Source organism: Camelina sativa, chromosome 9, assembly GCF_030686135.1.
Source record: "Camelina sativa cultivar CO46 ecotype springtype chromosome 9, ASM3068613v1".
NCBI lineage: Eukaryota > Viridiplantae > Streptophyta > Magnoliopsida > Brassicales > Brassicaceae > Camelina > Camelina sativa.
The window spans coordinates 22,178,174-22,199,132 of NC_141888.1; the positions used below are offsets into that span (position 1 = coordinate 22,178,174).

Consider the following 20,959-nt stretch of genomic DNA (forward strand, 5'->3'; position numbering starts at 1 on the left):
AACCTCTCAGTTTAGCTTCTCAGCTGAGATTCTCTGAGAGAGAAGGATCAGATGCCAACACAAAGAAGACTCCTTTCCAGATCAAATTGCAAACTAATTGGCTCATAAATTGAATTGTATGTATCGTCAAAAAAAAAAAAATTGAATTGTATGTAAGTTAAAGAGAATCTCATGAATAGAATTTCTTGGGGTTGTGATATAAGTGTAGCTGACATGAGTTGTGTTTCTGCAGAGAGATCCTAAATTCGTTGTTGCTGCACCTGCTGTGAAACAGAGAGCATTATGTTCTTGCCTCCATAATCCATATCTGAAAGGTATAAGATACTCTTGTCAAGCTAATGTGAAACTGCCCCAGCCAAATACAGTAAGCAGTGAAATGTCGAAGTTACAGTGTAGAAATAACCAAAATCACATATATTGAAACTCTCTTATTCATATCATAGATGTAATTGAGCTCAAATCATACATGGTTGTTATCATTTTACATTTAGTTATATTTCGCTGCTATTTCTTGTAGCAGTTGAGAAAGCTGTTGTGGCTTAGTGAGCATAGCCATGTGACCAGCTTCTTCAATCCTCCTCACTTCGTTAGGCTCGTAGTTACTAATCATCCACTTCTGAATCTCCTCTGGAAGCACATTGTCGCCTTCACAGACAATAAACACTCTCTTTCCAGATCCATACCTCTCCTTGGATATCAAATCTTCACCTCCCAATTCCTTAGCGTATAACCAGCTCGGTTTCACCAACGCCATGGCTAATTCTAGATCCTGCAATCATATTACCAACAGTGACCACCAGATCTCAGACAAAGATTATCTTAACTCACATAGAAACTACTACGTTATGCTATAATCATAACTTTAGACTCACCTCTAATTGGCAATTACTATATGCCTTCTCCTTCATGAAAATAGTACCGAACATAACTGAACTCGGAGGGTGTTCTGGTCCTTCCTCGAATGTAAACTCACTATCCATGGCGAAACCCTCTGGTAGTCTCTTAAAGTACTGCATATATACAAACAAAATGTGTGACATGCGATTAGCAGATAAGTTCATAAGGATATGGTCTCAAACAAGATAAGAGAAAGATAATTTTATTTCCGGAACCTCTTGAATCAAAACCGCCGGAGGAGAATCATGGTGCGGCATATAAGCAGAGAGGAAGATTCCAACAGAGACTTTGGTCGGAAATCTTTCCATAGCGAGAGAAGTTCCAATGCCACCATAGCTATGACCAACGAGAACCACCTTCTCATTCGCAGGAAGAGACTCCATGAAACTCATCAAAGGCTCAAGATGCTCCGACACCAAACGAACCTCATCGAGCCGCCTCGTGTCGATCCCGGACCCACCAAGCTCGATAGCTGTCACACGTTGACCATCACCCTTGAGCTTTGCAGCTAGTTTGAACCAGCACCATGCTCCATGACATGAGCCGTGGACAAAGACGAAGTGATGGAGTTGTTGTTGCTGCATGTGTTGTGTTTGCATTTGGTATTGTTTGGTAAGTCATGTTATCTTCGTCCAATTCGTGTTGTTATATAGGCAGCCATACCCATCAACATCAGGGCACACATTGGTTTAATTGAGGACACGTGTTGAATTTTTTATCCAAAGAATAACTATAAGATATTAAGAAAAAAATCTTTGAAAATCTTTATAAAAATAGGGTGAATCTATTTTGATATTTAAAAGATAGACAATTTTATTCAGGTACAATGTCTTAAAAGATTAGGTTATACTGTCGTCAAGATTTAGTATTCACGGTTTAAAATGTATGGTTTAGAGTTTTTGTTGATATACCTTACCACTTTAAATGTAAAATTTCAGGTTGGCGACTATGCATATTTATTATTTATTTTATAATAATTTTCAGCTATATATATTATATATATATATATATATATATATATTGTCGAAGTACTAGTTTACTACAATATATGAAGTGGACCATATTTCTGATTTTTCTTTTGTGTAATATGAACTCAATCATACTTATATATTTTATTTTTCATTTTTATTTTTATTTTTTGTCGGCAATCATACTTTCATCTAAGAATATGTTTACCCTCTTGTTCAAGGTTTGTCTTTCATAAATTAAGTTTATCTATAGATTCACATATATCCTTATCGATTCATTGACATGTCTATAATAATTTTGTCACATATTAGTTTTTTTTGGGTGAAACGTGGTTAATGTTATAAATATAACGTAGTTGATTATTCTTAATTAGTGGACTAACTGATATAGTATAAAGTAGAGAACGAGACACAAAAAAGAATAAACATTAGTGGGTTAACTTAGGGTTTTACGCAAAAAAAGATAGAAAAACCGAAAGAAAAAGTCTTGGACGGTTAAAGTTGAGCACGTGGGAAAAACATTGTGAAAATCCATATCGACAAATGTGAGACTGTTCTCTCTTTAATTCTTGTCAGATTAGTTAATAAATGATTCACTACTCGGCAATTTTAGGCCATTGGAACTTTTTCGAGTCAAATTTGGTTTTCCAAACGTTACGAGAAGAAGCAAAATTGACAGCAGAGAAATATAACGTATGAGAACAATGATAAAATAGTAAGAACTAGGTGTGATCCATTTATTTATATGTTTAATTTTAAGTTTTCTGTTTGAGAGATATATATTTTTAAATTTAAATATGAAAGAAATCTTAGATTGTACTACTATATATATTATACATTTTTTTTGTTAAAGATAAGTAAATGACTCAAGAATCCTCAAACATATTTTCTATTTTTAAGTTTGTGTATCTAAGTATACGTACATAAATTAATATGCGTATACACTTATAGATTTAGCAATAAATGTACATCAAAAGTACGTATAAGTTAAGGTATGAACCTACGAATATATAGTGACTCTTCATTGCCATCTTGCCGACCATGAAAAAAAAAGAGTGCTCTTCATTTTTTACAAACTCTCAAGTCTTATTAATAATTCTAGTCAGTCTATTTTTCTTATTTTTATACTAAATTTAAAACAATATCTCTGAAGATAGATAGATTGAGAGTATAGCACAAGTCTTTATGCTTCTTCATCCAATATTTATACAATTTATTTTCTACAATATCCTAATAGTGATACTACTAAAAGATCATTTTGGGGGGTTATTTTTCTTAAGAATTAATAAATTTAGAACTTGTAAGGAAATACAACTACGCAAGTACAATCCAATGCCAAAAGAAACTCTCAAAAGACAATATACCGCAAGGAGAAAAAATAAGAAAAAGAACAAATAATTCATTGCGGAAAAGTAGAAATGACAATCCAATTTTAGAAATAGTGTAAAAGCTTGAAAACACTAAAGGGCAAGAGAGAGGGAAAAACAAAGAGTTGAAAGAGACGAGACAAATAGTAAACATGTCCTACATATAGAAAGATCGACAATAGATCTATCAAATGACGAATGACCACAGAAGAAGACTGTTCAGATCGATCAAAAGGCATTTTCAACAGTAAATGCAACTAATGTGGACAACAAGATGAGTTAACCCCTCATCATGAACGGTTTGAGGCATCTTAAGATGGGCACCATGCATTGCATAAGTGCAGACTGGTAAATCTAGCTGGGGAAAGTGACTTTTAGAGGACAAAGATGACTGTGACACCATCGTTTGATGGGAAGAACCTGAACATTTTTCTCGTTTATGAATTATTATGATGACCTTCGTGATAGGATTGGATGAGCAAGGTCCTACCAAAGCTACTTTCCTGATATAAATACTTTTACTGTAATTGGTAGAGAAGATGAGAACAAGATAAATATCACTTTCCCCAATGAATAACACATGTTTACCTCACGGGTCTAACATCTACTTTAGAATAGTGGGACTTTCCCAATTTGTGATTTTGCAGCCTGTGTCACTTTAAGATTTGATGTACCATTGTTCCCAGTAAGACCATTTGAATTTTGTTCCTGAACCAATGATAGTTGTTTCACGTTTTCACTTAATATAAACTATATAACACATCTGTGATTGACAACAACAACCAAAATGTATCAAGATTAGCTCAATCCTAACTTACTTTGGTTGCATAACACAACCTAAGGCCCATTTAATAACTTTAAAAGCCCAAATTTTTTTTATTTAGTAGCCTTATTCTTACACGATGTTGATGATATAATAAGTGGATTATAAACATTAAGTAGCCAAAACTACATATGTATAACGTATGCTTTGTATAAATACGAAAGAAGAAGAAGATTGGTTACAACTAATTTGTAAATTAAGCTTTGGGAGATGGCACGTGCGTGCCCTACCTACTTTACATTTAGATCCGCCCCTGTCACTCCTCCATACATTAATCTCGAAAGCTGAAGCCCATCTTCCTGATCATAATCGCGATTATTCTAATTTCCAAGAATAATGTCAGTTGTTGAGATTGTGGTAAGGCCTGCTCTTGGATTTGTTCTCCAAGCCCTTCATTATGCCGTCAAAAAAGCTATAGATAGATCTTTAACCTCAGCATACATCTTTGACCGTCTCGATGCAACAATCTTTAGGCTCACTCCGTTGGTGGCTCAAGTTGATAAGCTTAGCGAAGAAGTGGAAGATCCACAGAGGAAAGTTATTGAAGATCTTAAGCATCTCCTTGAAAAGGCTGTTTCTCTTGTCGAGGCTTATGCAGAACTCAGACGCAGAAACTTACTTAAGAAGTTCAGGTTTTGTATACAATATAGTTACATAAATTTCTTAGTTACATAAATTTCTTTCGGTATATATGAAGGCGCCTCACTTATTTCTTAGTTTAGTACTCTTGAAAAACCTCTTAAGGTATAAGAGAAGAATTGTTCTTTTTTTTTCTTTTTTTTTTTTAATGAAATAATATGTAGTTGTGTTTTATGAAATAACATGTGTACGCATCATTTTTGTGGTTTTCAACTTTAGGTATAAGAGAAGAATCAAAGAGTTAGAAGCTTCATTAAGATGGATGGTAGATGTGGATGTTCAAGTCAACCAGTGGGTAGATATCAAAGAACTCTTGGCCAAAATGTCTGAAAGGAACACTAAACTTGAGGAAAACACGCGTCAACCAACAAACTTTATGTGTTTCAAGAGCAGTAATAGCATATCACAAAGTAATAATCAAGATATTGTAGAAGAAACAGACCAACCTTCAGAAGAAACCGCTGAATGCTCGAGTGATGGATCTAAACCGAAGATTGATATCCAAATTCGCTGGAGCTCAAGAAAACAGAACAAAGACCACGAAATCCGATTCGTTATGAAGTGATGATTTCTTGACGTACCAATTGTGTCAAATCACTCTTAGACTTTTTTTTATAATGTCATATCTAATGTCATATACTTTTTTTTTATAAATTGTGCCGATTGTGATCAAACAAAGAGAATACATAAATATATTACACATTACATTACATATATATATATATGTGAATCCAAAGTTTGTAGAGTTAAAAAACCAACAAAACGGTCCAAAAATGAACGATGGAGGTGGAGCTAAGACAAAACTCCACTGGTGTGTCTCAACAGTACGGACAAAACAGACTTTTGTCCTCAGAATCTCAGAGAGCATAAACTATCTCTCCACTACTGTCAACATCAATCTCAGATTCAGAATCAAAGTCATCCATGTCATCGTCTAGATCAAGATTATCAGCCATTCCATAATTTCCTGAGATTATTCCCTATGCGTAGCGTTTTTAATCCTTGAATTTACAACACTTTTTTATTCTGTCTTTGCATTGCTTTTAATTACAATTTTGATTTAGCATAATAAAAAAATTAATAAGTCTATTGTGTGATATTGAGTCTCTTTGACCCCTATAGTATTACAATTGCAAGGCTATTAGTACCATTAGGGTATTACAATTTGAACATATCATATTTAACATCCGTGTTCTGGGATTATATTTTGGGTTGTGGTGAACAAACCAAATGAGTGGATTTTAATTAATTTCGGTCTAATTAAACCAACACCCAAATTTCTTTTATCAAGTGATGCCTCTTCTCCTCTCTTTTGTGTGTGGTTGTCGAAATGGTTATGATCAGAGAGAGGGAGATAATGATAGAGAACTCTTGTTATTTGGTGAGAATGAGAAAGAGATCAACAAAGCTTTGTGTTAAAGAGAAAGAGAAGGAGCAGAATTGTTATGGTTTGGGAAGAAACGGTTTCGACATACCAAATCGTTGTCAAAGATTATGAAAGTTGGTAGAGTTATTCCTGAGCCTTTCATCGTCATTCTCCTTTTTACTGAAGTGAATTTGGGTTTAAACTCCGTGAGTTATTGGCAGTTTTCTGAAACACGTTTTCTCAGACGCGAGTTGGGACCATCCATGATTGTAACTGAGATCGTAGTCTCGTCTAGCTTCAAATCAGCACGAAATTTTGTGGGAAGCTTCGTGATGTCTAGGGCTAGCTTATTACTGGAGGGATTTGATAGTTAACGATTGGTTTTTATTTTAGGGTTTCGTCTTTGAGACTGTTCTTTCTGATGTTTCTGTCCAGTTTGCTTCAAGGTTGCTTTTGGTTGTGTGACTTGTCGTAGGATGTTTCTGGACTGTTGCAGAAGCAAGGAGAGTCTCTCCTGATTGTATTTGTTGTTAAAATCAGCTTGCTAAGGTGAGTGCTTGACCATGAGCTTATCTGAGCGATTAGGCTGTATGACTTGTTTTGTGTGATGATGTGTAGGTGTGGTGAATGTGTTATTGACTGTTCTATTTAATGGATGATTTGTTATGTTTTGTTTGTGGTTGTACTCTTGATTTGCTTGTGTGTATAACTTGGAAATGAGAGGATCGCCTCATTGGGTATTTCTAGTAATACTCACGTATCTCAATTGTTGTTTTTGGTGTGCAGGTATGTGACGTGGAATCATGGCGATGAGAAGGAGAATGATCTAGGGTCTCGGTTTTATTATTGGTTATATTATTTTGTTGTTGAAATCTTGGTTAAGGTGCTAGTTTGATTTATATTTTTACACTGTGCATGTTGATGTTTGTTTTATATTAATTTGTTGTTGGTTAATTGTTTGAGTTGTAATTAAATATTTTGAGGTATTTAATTGTATTGTTACTATAAATTATTTTTTAAAAAGAAACGGGTTGGGTTGTTTCATCGTACATCAAGAATTATTACTTCAAGACGAAGTGGATTACAGATTACTTGAACGAAGTGGATTACAAATTACTTGAACTCCAGCGAATGTGGATATATATTAATCTTCGATTTAGATTAAATATTTTCTTTTGATCAATATGTTTCTTCCACTATATCTTGGTCACTACTTTGTGGTATATGAATGCTTTTGAAAAATATACAACTAGGTAACAACTTGCACTATGTGCGAAATAAATCAATTCAAATAAATTTGCTATGAATAAAACTATTATCCGGATCCAAAATCCGTATTTGACAAACAAAATATGTAACTAATTTTTTTTAAAATTTATTACATTTATTTTGTATAAGAATACGTTTCACCCATGAAATATTTGAATGTAGAAAAAGTTTTAGCATGGTGTAATATTGATAAAATGTTACCATTTATGAAAATGTCTTTTTAGGTTTTTAAAAATCAAATATATATATTTTATGTTTTATCGAGTAACCATAATAACTTTGCATGTTACTTATGGAATCATAAAAACATACATTGTATTACTCAATAATTTAATTATTTATTATTATTATCTGTTAGTAACAATCAGATTTAAAACTCATTTTTAATGATAATCTAAACCAGTAAATCACACCCATGGTAGAAAAATAACCAAAACTATAATAGGGATAAAGTTATAATCAAGCTGAAAAATAGACCACACAAGACATGAACAATTTTTTTTCTTATATATATAGTTTTTTTTCTTACAACTTCTACAAATTTCCTAAGAAATTGTTCACCGTTCCTAAGTTTACACCACCACATGTTTACCTTCTTTTATACTTCTACTTGTGTAGAAGTTAATAAAATGTCACATGTTAAATAAGACCTATGTTTTTCCTACCATAAATTAACCTATGAAATACTGTTCATAATAAATTGGTAGGAAACTTTTCTACGCATTTCTTATGAAATTCATACAACATTGTATTCGTAGAATACTTTCCTACCAAATTCCCAAGAAATTAATCTTAAGACGTTGCTTCTGGTGTCTATGTATACTTCATCATCCCCTTTTAGATTAAGGGAGCTAAAGAAAAAGTATTACCATCCATATCAGTATCACCAATAATTACTCAAATCTCATCTATTACTCTAATATATATTAACTATATATTATTCTATGTAATCCCTTTAATTATATTCTTTGGTTATGGTTTGTTTTTATATATAAGTTTTATCATTCTATTCAATACCAGAACAACAATAATAATACAAATCTTATTTTCTCTATTCACATGCTGCTTCCAATTTCCTACGACAATCGTCTCTCGAAAAAATCAAAAGTATATGGTAGGAAATCTTTTCAACCACAATTTCTTGTTGCATGCATCGTTCACTTAAAGGGCGATTTTGCCCACTAGCCAACTTAGAAAACATAGTAAGGAAAATAGCACTATAACATCGAAAATAAAAGAAAAAACCATCACACTATGTGAAAAGTCAGATGGGGTAAACGTGAATGACACGCTCAGCCACAAAAAAAAAAGGTTTCAATTTTTATTTATTTTTTTTTTTTGGATAAATAACATATACCTCCTTACATTTTAATTACAATAAAATGTTTCAGTTACTGGCTTAATTTCATATCACCACCACTATACCAAATTTCATTTTTTCATGTAATAACATACAAATGTTCAATGTTCTTTTGGTACAAGAGAAGAATCAAAAGAGTTAGGACAGTTATAGATGATAGATGAATCATGCGTCAACCGAGATATTGTATTAGATCTGATGAGGATATTACTAATCAGAACATAGTTGGAGTCAAAGATGGCTGCTCAAATGGCAATCCTAAATCTGAAGATGGAGAAACCAAATTGCGAACATCACAAAACGCGTTTTGTTTTGCCTTAAAATTTTCATGTGGCATATGTGTCATAGGCCAAAAAAAAGAACTGAAATAATCAAATGTAAAAATTTGACTGATCATATGTTAAAAAGTCATAGATTTGAGTGTTAGTGTTAATGGTAGGTATTTATTTACCGAAATTGTTTGTATTTACGAACATTGCATTGATCATATACATTACACACATGATGAGCAAATCTACATATGTATGACGTACGTCTGCAAAGTCATCAATCATTGAGAACGATTTTCACATCTTCTTCGTAATTTAATGAATTTTGACGTGCTTTAATACCGCAATGCAAGTTGATATAGATCCGTCTATTCCTTTCACATAGAAGAAAGAGAGATGATCGATCGGTATAAATTAGTGTCTTTAGTTGAGGGTTAAACAAAAGACTCTTCAATGGTTCCATGTACATAGATTCCTCCTCCATATATATACATACACCTCGAGAGCTAAAGAACTAATCTCAAGAAAATGCCGATTAGTGAGGCTATTATAGGGGCTTCTTTAGGAGTTGGTCTCCAAGTCCTTCAAAACGCCATCAAAAGAGCAAAAGATAGATCTCTAACCACAAGATTTATCTTAAACCGTCTCAAGGATACAATCACTAGTATCACTCCGTTGGTGGCTCAAATCGATAAGCGCAGTAAAGTGGAAGATTCATCATTAAGGGAAGTCAACGAAAGTCTTAAGCTTCACCTAGGAAAAGCTGTTTCTCTTGTTGAGGGTTATGCGGAAGTCAGACGCATAAACATATGCAAGAAGTACAGGTTTGTATATATTACTTGAAATCCATAAATTTCTTTTGGTTTATATATGTGATGTCGCCTAATTTATTTAGTTTAATGGTTTTGAAAAAAAAAAAAAAAAAAAAAAAAAAACTTCTTCTTTGTGGCAATTTTTGTTTGTTTGTTTGTTTGTTTGTTTTTTTTTTGTCAAACCGATTTCTAAGTTAACACCATTAAAAACTTAGATTGATAATTTGATACCATGACATGCATAGACTGACAACTTGATATCGTGACATACATAGTCACATAGACTTAGTTTCATGATGTTCAAATAAGATCTCTTAGATTATAAATGGTTAACTCGGTTTCAATTTAAGACCTAGAATTTTTTGAAGTTTAAGTCTGTTGTTTTTTTCAGCTTGATTTGCTGTATCCAAATGATAGTTTGGATCATAATTTTTTTTGTTTATTTAGAAGATCGTTAGCGGACAATGATACATAACCTAGTGGTTTGTGCTAATTAATGGTTTCTATGCCATTTCCATAATGCCCAACACTAAATCTAACAAAACCTATATCATGTTCTATACAATAGCATGTGAATAATAATTTTGTTGTTTATCTTTAGGTACTGGAAGAAATTCATAGAGTTAGAAGCTACATTAAGATGGATGGTAGAAGTGGATGTTCAAGTCAAATCAATGGGCAGATATCAAAGAACTCAAGGCCAAGATTTCTGAAATGAACACTAAACTTGACGAAATCATGCGTCAACCATCGGATTGTACTTGTTTTAAGAGCAATCATAGCACATCGCAAAGTACTAGTCAAGATATTGTCGGAGAAACAGACCCATCTTCCGAGAAAAGTGGTGAATGTTCAAATGATGGATCTAAACCGAAGATTGATATCCACATCGGGTGGAGTTCAAGAACACGGAACAAAAACCACGAAATCCGATTTGTTTGGAAGTAATGATTTCTCGATGACCCAATCATGTCAAATCTCTCTAATGTAGTGATATGAATAACATAAAATGTATGTAGATTCAACTTAGGAATAATTTTCCTCAAATTTCTAATGCCATATATAATTTGTATAAAATGTGCCAATAGTGATTAAACAAAGAGAAATACATAAATATATTACACATTACAGTACATTACATATATGTATGTGAATCCAAAGTTTGTAGAGTTAAAAAAACCAACAAAACGGTCCCAAAATGAAGGATGGAGGTGGAGCTAAGACAAAACTCCACTGGTGTGTCTCAACAGTACGGACAAAACAGACTTTTGTCCTCAGAATCTCAGAGAGCATAAACTATCTCTCCACTACTGTCAACATCAATCTCAGATTCAGAATCAAAGTCATCCATGTCATCGTCTAGATCAAGATTATCAGCCATGAAATCATCAAGGCAACGGTTACGAACAGTTGGAATCGTAGCCTCTGATATTATCTGCATGATTGTGTCAAGGCTCTGCATCGGCTGCTCTGGTTCTTGAAACTGACTTCCCATTCTGTTCTCATCCATCAAGTCACCTGGAAGATTCTTCAAGAACCATTTATCGGATTTGATCTCTGGAATTGTGATTCTCTGCACCACATTGGATCTCTCAATTTGTTTATTCAGAACTCAAAAATGCTTTCAAGAACAGAGTTTTTTTTCCAAAGAGTAGGACTTACTGTTGCAGGATCAGCAACGAAAATCCTCGATATTAGATGTCGACATTCTGGTGAAAGGTGTAAGTCCTCTGGGATTGAGTATGTGACACTAAGGATTCTCTGCGTTTTAGGGTCAACGAAGAAGCAAACTCAATACAATCAAGTTTGAAGGATAATGAGTATAAGAAGGTGGTGGATAAAGAACTTAGAAAAAAAGCTTTACTTGTATTGTCTTTCGATAATCTCTTGGCTCTTGTGGATCCTCAAATGGATATGCTCCAACCAACATTACATATAAGGTTACGCCACATGACCATACATCTGCAAGCTGGGTATTGTAACACCACAAAATTCAGTGACAACTCAAAGAAAATATTGTGGTATAAATGTAGACAGAGGAATTGGTCTCAGGGGCTTACCTTGCCATCATATTCCTGTCGAAGAAGAATCTCTGGTGCAATGTATGCAGGTGTACCAACAGTTGACTTTGGTTGGGAATGAAGAACAGAAGACTGAAGAAAAGAAATGCATCGGTTAGGGCTTCAATGATAAATCAGTAGTAGGAAAGACATGATAGGCAAAAGAACATGAGAAAATAAGAAGCACAACGAGGAGTCTCAAGATGTTCCCCACTGATTTGCGCAGGGCCATGTCGAAGCATATACAAACTTGGAATTCAGAGAACAAACCTTGAGAGAAATAGTACCTTGGAATATCCAAAATCACATATTTTCAAACGAGGGGCAGGGCTTCCATCCAACAATGTATTCTCCAGTTTCAGATCCCGATGGCATATTTGCTTCATAGGGAAATCAAAACATAATATTACCAGAGTGAATCATTAAACTCTCAGAAAGAAACAAAAGAGAAAGAGAAAAAATTCAAACTAAAAGAACATTGCTCTGCACACCATTGCATGACAATAGCTAACACCAGATATAAGCTGCTGAAAGAAGAACCGAGCCTATACATTAAAACAAAAAAAAAAAAACACTCAAAGATCAGTACTAGGACATCGATACCGCAACACAGAAGTAAGAGAAGTAAGATAATCAGAATCAAAACCTCATCTTCACTAAACCTCCCAGCATTACAAATCCGCTCATAAAGTTCTCCACCAGCAGCATACTCCATAACAATAGCTAAATGGGTAGGCGTCAAAATCACCTAAAACCATAACAAAACACAAAACAAACTCAAACCCCTCTGCCTTACCACATACAAAACACACAAAGGAAGAAACATCAAAGGTGTATTATACCTCTTTAAACCTGACAATATTAGGATGCCTCAGTGATCTATGATTGATAATCTCCCTCTGAACATTCTCATCAATCTGTTAAACACAAAAAGTATTATCACAACAAATTCAAATACAAAATAAAAAGCATTAAACTGAAACGAATTAAAGAAAGGAGAAAACTTTGGAAGCATTTAATCATAGTAACAGAAAACAGAATTAAAAAAGCAAACTGGATCAGATAAAAAGGGAAGGTACTAAATCTAGAAACTAACAAAAAAACCGAAACTTTGGGGATCATCATCATCATCATCATCATCAGCATCACTAAAAGCCTATAAATATCAAATATTTTAATCCGTATTGAAATATTTAAGTAAAAGGGTTATGATAAAAAGCAAACCTTTTCACCTCTCTCGATGTACTTAACAGCAACAAGCTCCTTGGTAACCCTATCGGTCATAAGACGAGCTACGCCGAAGTTACCAGACCCGATGTCTTTGACGAAGTCGTAACGATCACTGTCGTGCATAATCGGTAAATCAATCGGCATGATCGGTGTATTACTCCCCGGATCCATTTTTTTTGTTTCTCTCTCTCTTAGTCTACTATTTCTCAAATCACATCAGATCTCTCAGTAGTAGCTGAGAATCTAGAAGAGGAAGAGGAAGGAAGAAGAAGAAGAAGCTTCCAAGCAAAAATATCTCAAAGAAGGGATTTGGATAAATTTGGGGGTTGGGGGAAAAAGATTGGATCAACAAATGAGAAAGACAAAAGCCAATTATTGGTCGCTCTCCAAGTTAGATAAGAGGACAAAGAGAGAGAGAGAGTGCTTTGAAACGACGCCGTTTTTGTTTTGTTTGATATTTTTAATCTGTTATTGATACGACAAAAGCCGCCGCGTTTTGTTGATTTTTTAAGTTGTTTTTGGCTTCACTCCATCTTTGTCTTGTAAAAGATTTTTTTGTTTATCCGTAATTCACTACAAGAAAATTGGGTTTTAATAGCATCCGAATAAAGCTATCTATCAATATTATAGCGTTTTAACAAACGCTATATCTGTGCCCGTCATTATAGATCAGACACTTTATATAGTATTTTTTTGTTCTGCTATTGTATTCGCGGCTACCATAGCATTTGTGCGTCTGCAATTAAATATTCTATAACAGCGTTTTCAAATTATTGTTTTAAATATTAATATAGCATTTATATAAATGTAATTGTTTACATTTATTTTTTTATTATTTATTTTAATTATTTATTTTTTATTATATTATTTTTTTTAATTGATAGAAATTTTGATTTGTTTAATAGAAATTTAAAATATCCAATAAGATTGAATGTTACAAAGCCACAGACATTCTAAAGATACAAGTTCATAGTACTACATAAAATTCAAATGTGTCAGCCTCAAATGAATATAATCTTGTCATTAGGCCAAGCCACAGTGGTTCCGACTGCATCAGCTATGAATTCAACCTCAGAGTTTGCTCTCCATACTCTAGCACCATCAACCTTTGAAACCTCTACCCATACCTTGCTAGCATTGGGACCTAAAGGGACGAAATGAACCTTCTCTGCTGGATCAGTTGAGGATACACGACCGGTGGCAACTCTCTGCCCAGAGTTATCAATATCCAACAGAATACACTTCTGTTTGGCACATTTGCTGCTACTACAAGTGCTGGGACTAGCACTCTATAACCAAAAATTATAACACATCATCAGATCAACAATTGCAATCAAAGTTTCAACCATTCAGACATGCAAAAAAACTAGTTGCAAAAACTTACCTGACTTGATTTCCTGGTTGATTCATCGGTTGGAAGTGTTTGGATTAGGTTTATCTTATCAATAGGCCATGCTATGGTCTCATTTAGTGCATCACCCATGATTGAGAATTCAGGCATTGGTCTCCATAAATAAGCATCCGGGTTTACCACTAGCTGGACCTTAACAACTACAGCATTTGGTCCCAGTGCAATATCGTTCACCAAATGTTTAGCATCAGTTGACAACAACAGACCCTCAGCAATCAAATCCCCATTTCCATTCCAATAATCAAAGATGTGAACTCTTCCTAGTGATGCATCCGTTTGCTAACGAGTCGCAAAAAATATACAGTCAAATTATAATCTAATTCACATTATTCTAGAGAGAAATACAGCAGTCGTAATTTACCTCTTCACTAACAGTGGTAGGAGGTTGGGATAGGGGATCGTCTAATATTATCTTGTCAGTGGGCCATGCGATTTTACCTCCTACAGCTTGACTAAGGGAGACAATGGTTGGAGTAGGTCTCCAGATATATGCTTCTGGGATTGATGCATACTTCACAATTACAGCTGCTGCATTAGGACCCAATGGAATGCGACCAATCTTATATGTAGGTTCACTGGAACAGTATTCTCCTTCACCAACAACCACATCATTAGCCGAACACCAATCCAGTAGCTGGCACCTAATTCCTCCTTTGGTAGCATCGCTTAAGTCAGACTGCGAAACCGGATCATGACTCTGCAAGGACATGATAACCAAAACATCCATATAAGTTGGTATCTAAATCAAAATTACATCTTAAAATTTCACATCATGACAGAACCAGTTTAAAATAGTTACCTTTTTACCAGCTAAGTTACTGACCACATTCTCCAAATCTGCAATCTTGGTAAGTAATTCTGCTTGAGTAGCTTCAAGCTTCTGGACATGGGAGTCTCTAGTCTGTAAGAATGCCATCTTGGTAATAGTAGCGCCTCTGCCCATGCCTCTAAGTCTTCCTGGTTTGTCTTTTCCAAGTACCTGACTCACAGCATCGTCTCTAACATTATCCGTGGTTGTGGAGTCCATTTCACTATCAATTGTCTTGATCTTTTCCTGAAATAAAAATTGATACACAACATATATAAACTACTTTCAAATAACTTAAAGAACAAACATTATGATTGGTGATTCTTACAATCGTTTCTGCAAATTCTTCCCTCACAGGTCTTCCATCAGAATGTGTATGTCCTGCTATCCACACCTTACTTCTAGTAACTTTCCTAGGATCAGAACTCTTTCTTTTCTACAAGTACAACCAACCAATTCTATAATATCTCAAGTAGTCATACAACCAACCAATTCAATATAGAAGCACACATACCATCTCATGAGCTAAGCGAACCATTCCTTTGCGGCTGGTGGTGTGAGGAATTTGACCCTTCCTCATACGTCTGAATTTTTCACTTTTCTCCTATTGACACAAAGAAATGGCCATAAGTAATATACACAAAAAAAGTTAAATAATCAATGGGAAGTTTTTTAATAACCTTAGAAGCTGTGCTATTCAATTTATTCACCCAACTGTTCCAAGCTGATGCACATTGGATGTTGCTAGGCTTTAGTTCCTGTAATTTGACCTTGCTTTTAGTAGCTCGAACTTTTCTAGAAAGCGTAGATTTAGAAGCCCTCCACAACCCACCCATTTGCCTTAAGAGTGCTTCTTTTTGCCAATCTTCTTTCAAATTGAACCTTACCTGTCAGACATTGCCAACTTAAAACATTAAAATCATTTACAGATTATTAATAGATAGATATACACTTAGTCAAGCTTACCTGAATTTCTTCCCACATCACGTCTTTTGTCCTTTCATCGAGATGTCTCCAGTCATCTAGCAGTACTGGCACATGCTCTCTCACAAGAGGACCAAGGAAAGAGGAGAGTGTCACTGATCCACTGCCAACATGCTCACCCATAGCATTAAACTCCACATCCACCTTATCGTCATCATGCTTTGCCACTTTGCGCATTCTCGTTGGACCTCTTGACTTCTTCTTTATGTTATCTGATTGTTGTGTTTGTGTTTCAGAGGCGTTAGATTCTTGTACACGGGGTGAGTCTTCTTCTGCTTCAGTCTCATCTCTTTCTCCAACATCTGGTTCCTCTGCGTTCTTATCTCCTTCAGTTACATTTTGCATTATCTCAACACTCTGATCTGGTTCCTCTGCATTATTATCTCCTTCAGTTACATGAGCCTTCTTGTTTTTCTTCTTCCTCAAGGATAATACAGGACTCACATCAACTCCCGCCTGGCGCTTACTGCGACGAACTACTTTATCAGCTACAGGTTTCATCATCTTTGGTTACCTGAAACACAATCAAGTTTTTAATTAAATCTTATACTAGAACACCTTCACAATCATCCCTAACACAAAAACTGTCATCATCAGTCTCATGATCTCCTAAATCTTCAATTGGCTGGACTGATGATTGTGCAGGAACTAACTCATCTACTGTGTCCATCATGTTGTACCCTCTTGGTGGTGCCCGCATAACAACATACCAAGGTGAGTTCTCATCATCTCTGGAGTAAAAAACTTGTTTAGCTTGCGATGCCAGAATGAAAGGATCATTTAAGAATGATGTCTGATTCATATGGAGATTGACAAGTGTGAACCCCTCTTCCTCTTTCACTCCATTCCCTTTGTTAGCCCAACTACACCTAAATAATGGAACATGGAACATGTGGTAGTCCATCAATACGATCTCCTTTATCACTCCATAGAATGCTACTATGTCTGCCATTTGTCTCGTATCTTTAGAACTAGCTCTACACATAGAGAATGCTTCATAAGTTACTCCACTATTCTGAGTCTTCCTCTTGACATCATCTGTTTGAAAGCGATGGCCGTTTACTACAAAACCCTTATAAGTTTGAGCGATATGTCTTGGTCCAAAAGCAAGCCATCTCAGCCTACTAGAATGGTCCTTCGAGTTACTTGGTATCTAGCAGTTAACAAAAAACAATTATTTGTCATGAACACAACCACAATCAAATTTATAACTAACAAATTGATATTTGACATTCTTCTAACCTTTTTTTTAATCCACTGTGGGAACCTTTCGTTATGATATTTCCATAATAGAGTTGAATTCTTTGCGCATCTTGCATCTATAGCTTGCAGTTCTTCCAAATGCAACCTGTTTTTACACATAGTTAGACTCATATTTCATAAAAGTCCAAGATTGTAAATATAAAACTCAATAAAATTTACCCTTACTCAATATATGGTTCCATGACTGCTGTATTCATGAGAATATACCGATGAGCTATGTCTCGCTCTTTATCTGTGAGAATCTTTTCTGTGGCTTTCTGCAGTGGTCGACCTTCAAGGACATGTTCATCTACCTCAACATCTTCATTGCGAGCAAGTGTTTCTTCAACTGGAACAGACTTCTGAAGAAACTCTAAACAAAACGCAAGGCATTCACCCGCCAAGTAGCCTTCAGCCATACAAGCTTCTGGCCTTGCAAAATTCTTCACATATGCCTTTAGTGTCTTCATGTATCTACATGTACATAAGAAAACTCATTATAATTATGGCCATACAAGATTATTTAACATCTTAAATATATAGAACATAGAAATTACCTCTCAAAAGGGTACATCCATCTGAAGTGTACAGGGCCACCCAAGCGTGCTTCTCTTGCTAGGTGTATTGGCAGGTGAAACATAATGTCAAAAAGAGATGGTGGAAAGTATCTCTCCAACTGACACATTGTTTCCACGAACTCTAATTCTAGTGTAATTAGCTTCTCTGGATCAATTACACGTTGGCACAGCCTGTTGAAGTAATTGCATACTCGATTCACTGCTATACGAGGTCCTTTAGGCAGTAAACCTCTCAAAACCACCGGAAACAGGTTCTGCATTATGACATGATGGTCATGTGACTTGAGACCACCAATGCTGGGAGGATATACTGACACACAATTGGAGATGTTGGCACAATATCCATCAGGACCTCTGAATTTGGATAACCTTCTGCACAATTTACGTTTCTCCTCCTTAGAAAGCCAATACGCAGCTGGAGGTAAGTAGGTTCTCTTCCCACGTATCTCCGCATGTAAGTTGCTTCGAATACCAATGTCTTCTAAATCTTTCCTTGCTTATAACCCATCCTTGGATTTTCCACTATGCATTAGAATAGATAATAGTGCATCAGACACATTCTTTTCCACGTGCATGACATCAATATTATGCCTCACAGGCAGATACTGCAATATCCATTCAACAAGTGAAAATCAGAAACACACTATAGTAGTTAAATTTAAGAACCAAATTGAAATTTCATTTATTAATTTCTACTAACCTTCCAATAAGGTAAGTCAAAGAAGATTGATCTTTTTTTCCACCGCCATTGATCATCGCCTTCTTCATATTCATCAGCTGAACTTGCATCATCAACATCTGCCTCAACTCTTTTTCTCTCGCCTTTCTTATCTAAAGGTCTACCAAATTCATTCCTAAAATCTTTAAGGCTCTCAAGTATTTCTGCTCCACTCTGAATTCTATTTGCAGTACCAACCTCCACCGTATTGTCAAACCACCATTTCTTACGTCTGTAAGGATGTCCAGGTCTCAAACGCTTCCTGTTACCCATATATACATGTTTGCGGCTGAACTTTAACCACCTATGAGGTGTATCCTTCCCACAGACAATACACGCTTGCTTCCCTTTCACTTTACATCCAGATAATGTACCTAATGCTGGATAGTCAGTGATACTCCACAACAATATAGCTCTTAGAGTGAAACTCTCCTGCTTAAACGAGTCATAAACCTCCATACCATCATTCCATAACTCTTTTAGGTCATCTATCAGCGGCTGTAGATATACATCAATATTGTTGCTTGGTGCGGTTGGTCCAGGTATCAACATTGACAACATGATGTTTTCTTCTTTCATACACTCCGTTGGAGCCATATTGTAATTGACTAAGAACACCGGCCATGTGCTGTATTTGGTGTTTTGGATAGCGAACGGATTCATCCCATCAGTAGAAATTCCTAGTCTAAGGTTTCTAGCATCCCCAGCAAACTCTGGCCATTTATCGTTTACCTGGATCCAAGTCAAGGAGTCCACTGGATGCCGCATTGTACCATCTTCACTAGCATTAGTAAAGTGCCAACGCAAATCCTTAGCCAACCGTTTTGATCTAAACATCCTCCTAAATCTATCTTTTATTGGAAAGTACCGTAGCACCTTTGCTGGAATCCCTTTCCTCTCCTCACCGGTTATATTATCTGTTTCCCATCTTGATTCAGCACATCTTGGACAGCTTGTTGACTCCGCATATTGCTTCCGATAAAGGATACAATCATTTATGCAGGCATGAATGGAATCATAACCAAAACCAAAAACCTTCAAAAATCTCTTCATCTCATCCGTAGACGTAGGCAGCACATTCTCTCCAGGTAGCATTCAAAAAAGTTCTCTGACATCCCACTCTTGACCTTTATCCGGTAAAGTGCCATGATTGCAGAAACCTTTGTGTAGTTAGCACACGTCGAGTATAAGGGAGTTTCTGCATCCTCTAACTTCTTTCTAAACTCGATTTCCTCTTTACTGTCAATACCCTCCAACTCTTCTACACTGTGATTCTCAGACAATTTCTTGCCTTCACTCGACTTAAAAGCTGTCCTAATCAACTCAAAAGCCTCGTACTCAGATGTATCAGCATCCGCTGTCTTTTCATTCCTTATCTCCCCATGTTTACTCCAACATTTACTTCTCTTGTACTTTAGATCCATCCCTCTAATAACCAGATGCTCCAACACTGTCTCATTTGACTGATGAACCACATTGCGACAGTCAACGCAAGGACAAAACATATCTGATAGATTACCCAAACATCTTGCTGAATCAAACACAAATTTAGTTGCTCCTAGCTCATACTCAAGACTATTCCTGTAAGTAATAAAGAAACGTACAAAAGTAATCAGAGAAACAAAATCTAAGAAACCCGAATCTGAAATGATATGGATGAAGAACATTCAAGTTAATACCTTGGTAACCAGACCCAAGTTTTATCCATGTTACAACAGCTCCGACCAAATGTGCACACAAGTAATCAGATACACTCACGTTAAGTCACAACAAAAAAGAACGAAATCGACCAACAAAAAAAAAACAAAAAAACGAAATCGACCAAGTTGGAGTGAAATACCTTCTAGATTGTCTTCACTTTTCCTTGAAATCGACCGACAAAAAAACGAAAGTAACAAATTAGAAACATATCAGAAGAATCAGAACAATAAAACTCTAGATCGAAAGAATGAACAAAACTGAGATTTCGTACAAAAGAGTGAGATTTACCAGAAAAATAAAACCACAATCGACCGAGGGGAAGCTGGAAAGACTCGGGAGACAATCCGATTTGGCAAAGACTTTGAGTAAGATCTGTGTCGGAGAGTGAAATTGTCGGAGATCTGTGTTGGGAGAGTAAAAATTGTGTCGGACACAAGTCGGATTTCGGAAATAGACA

General features: G+C 35.5%; 3 protein-coding genes, 1 long non-coding RNA gene and 2 pseudogenes across 7 annotated transcripts; 3 read left to right on the forward strand and 3 right to left on the reverse strand.

Moving 5' to 3' along the window:
* The first annotated feature begins 3 nt into the window (after window positions 1-3).
* LOC147938510 (uncharacterized) lies at window positions 4-771 on the forward strand. 2 transcript variants are annotated; one of them, XR_015565324.1, is made up of 2 exons: window positions 4-116; window positions 233-771. It is a non-coding gene; the product is annotated as an uncharacterized LOC147938510 (long non-coding RNA). The 2 variants fall into 2 exon arrangements; XR_015565325.1 differs by having other exon boundaries at window positions 12-148.
* On the reverse strand, window positions 400-1,535 carry LOC147938511 (methylesterase 10-like). The gene is made up of 3 exons (XM_087464014.1): window positions 1,113-1,535; window positions 873-1,010; window positions 400-769 (listed from the first exon to the last, which is right to left on the reverse strand). The coding sequence occupies exons 1-3, from the start codon at window positions 1,494-1,496 to the stop codon at window positions 488-490; spliced, it is 804 nt and encodes a 267-aa protein (XP_087320140.1). The 5' UTR covers window positions 1,497-1,535; the 3' UTR covers window positions 400-487.
* Window positions 1,536-4,316: 2,781 nt separating this feature from the next.
* Window positions 4,317-5,404, forward strand: LOC104711590 (RPW8-like protein 3). Its single transcript, XM_010428289.3, has 2 exons — window positions 4,317-4,687; window positions 4,914-5,404. The coding sequence occupies exons 1-2, from the start codon at window positions 4,392-4,394 to the stop codon at window positions 5,257-5,259; spliced, it is 642 nt and encodes a 213-aa protein (XP_010426591.2). The 5' UTR covers window positions 4,317-4,391; the 3' UTR covers window positions 5,260-5,404.
* Window positions 5,405-9,415: 4,011 nt separating this feature from the next.
* Window positions 9,416-10,847, forward strand: LOC104711593 (RPW8-like protein 3; annotated as a pseudogene). The gene is made up of 2 exons (XR_015565938.1): window positions 9,416-9,782; window positions 10,372-10,847. The product of XR_015565938.1 is annotated as an RPW8-like protein 3 (transcript).
* Window positions 10,807-13,574, reverse strand: LOC147938512 (serine/threonine-protein kinase SRK2D). 2 transcript variants are annotated; one of them, XR_015565937.1, is made up of 9 exons: window positions 13,055-13,431; window positions 12,673-12,747; window positions 12,477-12,578; window positions 12,322-12,375; window positions 12,101-12,210; window positions 11,831-11,923; window positions 11,635-11,739; window positions 11,433-11,531; window positions 10,807-11,343 (listed from the first exon to the last, which is right to left on the reverse strand). XR_015565937.1 is itself a non-coding variant. In XM_087464650.1 (9 exons), the coding sequence occupies exons 1-9, from the start codon at window positions 13,229-13,231 to the stop codon at window positions 11,053-11,055; spliced, it is 1,089 nt and encodes a 362-aa protein (XP_087320776.1). In that variant the 5' UTR covers window positions 13,232-13,574; the 3' UTR covers window positions 10,807-11,052. The 2 variants fall into 2 exon arrangements, 1 of the variants encoding a protein (XP_087320776.1); XM_087464650.1 differs by having other exon boundaries at window positions 12,118-12,210; window positions 13,055-13,574.
* Window positions 13,575-14,026: 452 nt separating this feature from the next.
* LOC147938513 (uncharacterized) lies at window positions 14,027-20,509 on the reverse strand (annotated as a pseudogene).
* Between the last annotated feature and the right edge of the window lie 450 nt (window positions 20,510-20,959).

What these genes read in the sequence shown, in the direction of transcription:
- LOC104711590 (XM_010428289.3), top strand. Translation starts at nt 4,392, where the DNA reads ATGTCAGTTGTTGAGATTGTGGTAAGGCCTGCTCTTGGATTTGTTCTC. An exon ending in AACTTACTTAAGAAGTTCAG is followed by an intron (nt 4,688 to 4,913) that starts GTTTTGTATACA and finishes TTTCAACTTTAG; the next exon opens with GTATAAGAGAAGAATCAAAG.
- LOC147938511 (XM_087464014.1), bottom strand. Translation starts at nt 1,496, where the DNA reads ATGCAAACACAACACATGCAGCAACAACAACTCCATCACTTCGTCTTT. An exon ending in CGGCGGTTTTGATTCAAGAG is followed by an intron (nt 1,011 to 1,112) that starts GTTCCGGAAATA and finishes GTATATATGCAG; the next exon opens with TACTTTAAGAGACTACCAGA. An exon ending in ATAGTAATTGCCAATTAGAG is followed by an intron (nt 770 to 872) that starts GTGAGTCTAAAG and finishes ATATGATTGCAG; the next exon opens with GATCTAGAATTAGCCATGGC.
- LOC147938512 (XM_087464650.1), bottom strand. Translation starts at nt 13,231, where the DNA reads ATGGATCCGGGGAGTAATACACCGATCATGCCGATTGATTTACCGATT. An exon ending in ACATCGAGAGAGGTGAAAAG is followed by an intron (nt 12,748 to 13,054) that starts GTTTGCTTTTTA and finishes TGTGTTTAACAG; the next exon opens with ATTGATGAGAATGTTCAGAG. An exon ending in TCGTTGCTGATCCTGCAACA is followed by an intron (nt 11,344 to 11,432) that starts GTAAGTCCTACT and finishes AATGTGGTGCAG; the next exon opens with AGAATCACAATTCCAGAGAT.